The sequence below is a fragment of the Egretta garzetta genome, unplaced genomic scaffold, assembly GCF_000687185.1.
Source record: "Egretta garzetta isolate BGI_Z169 unplaced genomic scaffold, ASM68718v1 scaffold34, whole genome shotgun sequence".
Taxonomy (NCBI): Eukaryota; Metazoa; Chordata; class Aves; order Pelecaniformes; family Ardeidae; genus Egretta; species Egretta garzetta.
Genome location: NW_009259586.1, coordinates 4,776,400 through 4,781,539, shown reverse-complemented (window position 1 = coordinate 4,781,539; position 5,140 = coordinate 4,776,400). Strand labels below are relative to the sequence as shown.

The 5,140-nt window shown below is 59.9% G+C and overlaps 1 protein-coding gene across 1 annotated transcript; it reads right to left on the bottom strand.

Moving 5' to 3' along the window:
• Nucleotides 1-1,070: 1,070 nt before the first annotated feature.
• Nucleotides 1,071-3,143, bottom strand: LOC104125339 (CMRF35-like molecule 5). Its single transcript, XM_035893380.1, has 5 exons — nt 3,094-3,143; nt 2,773-2,974; nt 2,210-2,545; nt 1,676-1,757; nt 1,071-1,446 (listed from the first exon to the last, which is right to left on the bottom strand). The coding sequence occupies exons 2-5, from the start codon at nt 2,780-2,782 to the stop codon at nt 1,071-1,073; spliced, it is 804 nt and encodes a 267-aa protein (XP_035749273.1). The 5' UTR covers nt 2,783-2,974; nt 3,094-3,143.
• Between the last annotated feature and the right edge of the window lie 1,997 nt (nt 3,144-5,140).

Genomic DNA, 5,140 nt, shown 5'->3' with positions numbered 1-5,140 from the left:
TCTCCCCAGCTCCCCCGGTGTCCCCTTCCTGGAGCTTCCCTGCTCCTGCATGTTCACCTGGGAGGTGGCACTGGCCGAGCCCAGGAAGATGAGGCCCTTCAATGCCACCAGGAGCAGACAATAAATGAGGAGTTGAGACCCCAGCAAGTGGATGCACAGCTCCAGCCCCTGTGCTCCCGGTGGGCTCCCAGCACCTAGCCGGCAGGGGCAGGCAGCGGAGCAGCAGGGAGAGCAAGGTGCGGGGCCATGGCCAGGCTCCCCAGCCCACTCCCTCCCAAGCAGCCAAACCACTGCATCTGCAGCTGAGGTTTTGCCAGGTGGGGCTGGAGCGAGCTGCAAGTTCCTGGTTTGTGCCTGCTCCTGGCACCTTGGGCATTTTGGTTCCTTAAACAACACTGAAGAGAAACAACTCTCCTCCAAAGCTTTTTGGGGCGACACTGGTAAAGATGGTTGTGCCATGAAATGCAGGATGTGGCATAGCCCCGGCGGGGATGGCGGTGGCCACGCTGCTCTCCCTGATGTGGCTGCTGATGCCACACATAAAGACCAGGGTTGCTGCAGGGTTTCAGCGGGGTGCAGGTGCCTGCTTTTTGGAGGTGCAGAACCTGGAAAATAATAGGATTAACAAAAAAAAGGAGCCCATGGTGCAGCTGGACAAGGTAAGCTTTGCTCTCAGGCTGAAAGTGGGAAGTTGCTGTAGCAGGGGGAACAGTTGTGGAAGGACACTGTTCACCTGCTCTTGCTCAGCTGCAGGTGAGCTTGGACATGTTTGGCTGGAGATGGGCATTGGGTTGCATCGGGCACAGCTGGCGGGGCTGAGGGCTCCCCTCCCTGCACCAGGGCTCATCTGGGCAGTGGTGGAGCAGGCACCGATGTGGCACCCCGGGACCCCATGTCCCCCCCAGCAGCATGTCCCTGCATGGCCCCACATATCAGCGTCAGCAGCCACCAGAGCCCCAAGCGGTGCTGGCAGCCGAAGGAGGGAGCGGGCGGACAGACAGACAGACAGACAGGCACCTGCAGGATACCCAGGCTTTATTGCAAAATTGTCTTCAGTTGGCAGCTCCAGCTCAGCAGATGCAGGCTCTCTGTGCCCCAAACCCTCCCTTCTCAAGCACAGGGGCTGCCAGGAGGGGCTGAGGCTTCACAGGGGGAGAAGCACCCGGTACCAAGCAGCTCCCAGTGTGGGGTGGCTGTGATGGGTGGCACAGTGCTGGCAGGGTGGGGGGCAAGTGGGCAGGAGGGTGTCCCTGTGGCTCCAAGGTGGTCAGGGTGGGGGAGCATCCCGGTGCCCTGGTGCTGCCAGCTGCGTTGAAGAGCTGTGGGTTTTCCTGGTCGTGGCTCCTGCGCCGGCTCCTCACGCAGGCAGCCCCGCACACCAGCACCAGCGCCACGGACACCTTCACGCTGAGGAAGAGCAGCAGGTAGGTGACACTGAGCTGGGACCTGGGCAGGAGAAAGGAGATGATGCTAGAGCTTGAGTAGGGTCTGGGCAATGAGGATGGGGACTGGGGCACTTGCATGCCTGCCAGCTGCCCCGCTTGCCCCCAGGATGCTCCTTGGGGCTGCTGCAACCAGGGGGGGATGCAGGGCTGGGGGATGCATGCAGGGGAAAAGGTGTCTTAGGCTGGGGGATGCTGTTGGGGGCTTGCCCACATCCCAAGCCCTGACTCACAGCACTGGAGGATCCCCATGGCCCCTGGGGCACAGGGGGTTGGTGGTCAGCGAGTTCACGCCCATGGTTGTGGTTGAAACAGCTGGGAAGAAAACACAGAGAGTCAGAGCAAAGCAGAGACCCCCGTACCCCATCCTGCCTCCTGCGCAGGGGGTCTCTGACCCAAGACTTCAGCTGTGGAGGTGCAAGAGGTGGAGATGGGGGTCCCCAGGCAGTGCACTGGGGATGGGGAGGAAGGAAAAGGGGGCTTTAACTGGGAGGGACTGGAAACCCCAAAGGATGGGCTTGTGGAAGCAGAGATGCTGAACAGTGAGGCAGAGGCTCTGCTCTGCACGAAGCTCCATGCAGCCGCCTCTGTCCCTCATTCAAATTTGCTCTGGGGCAGCCTCCAGTGGGTCTCGGTGCCTGCAAGGAGCTTGTTCCCACTTTGACAACCCCTGTGTTGCCCTGGCTGGGGAGGCCCTGTCCCCAGCACTGTGACCCAAGTGACAGGCTCCATTGCACGCCCCTGCTTTGCTCCCAGCCCGGCTTTACCTGTGGAGACCATCACCTCGATGTCATGCCGTAGGTTGAACCACAGCTTCCTCCTCACCCCGCAGGAGTACCAGCCTGCATCCCCTGGTGTGACACTGTCCAGTGTCACCGTGAATGAGCGTGCCGTGTGGTTGTCCCTGATGGACACCTTGCCCTGCGTCACCATCACCTCTGAGCCATTCGTTTGGATGATGTAGGTGAAGCAAAACCAGAGGAAGCCCGGGCGGCACCAGTACTTGTGGTGGAGCTCGTAGCCCGGCTCGTAGCTGCAGGACGGAGCCAGTGAGCTGCTTTGCTCAGCCATCACCTGCGTGGGGCCCGTCACTGCCCAGCTGCCTGTGGGGGACAGGGAGAGGTGCTGCAAGCACAGCAGGCACTGGCATCGCCTCAGGGAAGCAGGAGGGATCTGAGCCCCAGACACTCAGGGCACCCTGTCCTGAGGAGGGCCGTGTCCATGCACCCGCAGCGCCAGGGCGCGGTGTTGAGATGAGATGTCCCCAGTCATTAAAAAAAGAGCCCCCGTCAAGCATGCGTGTTATTAAACGAGCAAAAAGCCTTATTACCAGGGTTCATATGACAGCAATACAAGCATATCTCAGAGATCACCCCCTGTAGCTGTCCACTGGCCACAAGAACAGGAAGGTATCAGCTGCGCTCTTGCCGTGACCGCAGTGGGCTTCCTGGGCTGGCTCGGTCCCAGCAGCTCCTCAGCTCTGCCAGAGCCTGTGGGGTGGGAACTGCCTGACCTGTGCTCCCGGGTCTCACCTGGGAAAAGGGTCCAAATCAGGAAAATCCTCATTTTCCAGCTTCTCACTCTTGATGCGGAGTGTTCCCCGTGGTTATTCATAAAGCACCCTGCAGGATGGAGCCAGGTTTACACGTACCCATGTGTCCCAGGAGTTTCCCAAACCTCCTTCTCCCGTCACTGCCTTGGGCTGCGTTTACTCACAGACCCTGGAGGTCTTTCTTTCTTAAATGCAGTTGCTTCCTCCCCTTCATCCGGGGGCCATGACTCACCCCGGGCGTGTTTCATGAGAGAGACTCTCTGCTTTTGCTCTAAAGAAGCCACTGGTTCCCAGAAAAATGCCAAAATGCAGTGGGCTTCTCCACCGCGATGCCTGTCCCAGTAGGGATGGCAGCCCCTTCTCCATGCACAGGGCGTGAAGGGTTTCAGGGGACTTTGCAGGGGGGCTGGGCCAGAGTGCGGGTCCAGGGACCGGGCTAGAGTGAATGCAGGTCAGCCCCTGCGGATGGACCGGTTGGGACCACTGGGATGCTTTCCCAGTTGTGATGGGCTGGGATGATGGATGGGGATGATGGACTGGGATGGACAGCCATCCCCACTGCACCCCAGCTCCCAAGCCAGCTGCCAGTGTGAGCTGGGCTGCTTTTGCTTGTTTTCTCAAGAAGTGGTGTCTCATTTCCACCCCCAAAATGCCTTTTTTTGGCACAGCTGTGGGTTTTGAGCAACAACGCTGTTTTTTCTCCCAAAATTAAATGTTTCCACTGGAAGTTTCAGAAACACAAACACAAAAATCAAAGCCACTTCCCTGGCAGCTGCCTTGCCGACAGCTTTCTTTCTCGATGCCCCTTGGAAAAAGCAGAAAGCACAAACCCCCGGCCCCACCGGCGGCTGAGGCAGCTCCTTCCCCCCATCCTGTCCCCTCCCTCTCCCCCTGCCAGGGCAAGAGGAAGCTCTGCAGTTTCCTTCTCATCGAGTTCCCAGCACACTGGCTGACCGACTATGAGCCAAGTCCCTGCAAACAGCAGCAAGATCAAAATTCAAGAACTAGCTGGAGATTACAAACCTGCTTTCTGCTGCTGAGCCTTCCAGTAAAGGCTGGGCAGCCAGGGCTCCAGCCACCTCCCCAGCCACTCTCGTCTTCCTTGCCTTGAGCCAGTTCCCATTGCCCCCTCCTAAAGCAGCCCCAGCAGTACCGGGGTGCCCCAGGGACCCCCAAAGGGGATGGCAGCAGCAGAGCAGCTCTGTGGGTGCACCAGATTGTCCCCTCCAGACTGAGACCCCACAAAGGAATTTCGTTATTGGATTTATCTGAACCCAAAGGAATCTGCTTGCTGCTGAGCCAGGAGAACATCTTGCTCCTCAGCATGTGTGGGAATCAGGGATGCGGTTTCTTGCCAGCCGAGAGGCACAGGTCAATCTGTGAAAGCAACGTAGGGGCAGGGGGCTCTCGGGGTCCCACGAGCCAGGGCACAGTGCCAGCGTGGCCTTTGGCTCCAGCATCATGGGCAGAGGCTGTCACGCTGCTGAGATGCTGCGGTGATGGGGCAGCAGCAGCCGCCTCCTGCAATGCTCCTTCACCTCCTCTGACGCAGCAAGGACATTCCCAGGGGTGACCACAAGGACATCCCTGGGGGTGGCCCCGCAGGGAACCTCTGCCCACGAGGATACTCCGCTAGGACAGGTAGGAAACCTCTTCTGCCAGGAAATGTTGGCCAGGCGTCTCCATCACCTCCTCCTGACACAGGGCGTTTGTGTAGATACCATCATCCTCCGGCTCGGGGTCCTGCTCCATGTCACTGTAGCCACTCTGGCGAGGGGACAGCATGTCCCCACAGCCCTGGGACACAGCTGGGCGCTGCAGGGGCTGCCCAGGGTGAGCAACCACACTGCATGGCCCCTGCCCACACTGCCTGCACTGCCCATGCTGCCAGCTCCAGAGGACCTCACCTCCACCAGGGCCAGCTCATTGTTGTAGATGGGGCCGTGCTCCAGCTCCGCAGCAGTGCCCAGCTCGCAGGGGGGCGGTGGGGGCTTTGGTGTGAGGGGGCAGCGTGCCAGAAAGAAGAGGCATGGGGGGAGGTTTTCTGTCTCTCTGTGAGAGGAGAGCTCCCTGCAGCCCTGCGCCCAGGGTGGGTTTGTCCCCCAAGTCCTGGGACGGGCACTGAGCTGTGCCTGGGACGGGGCAC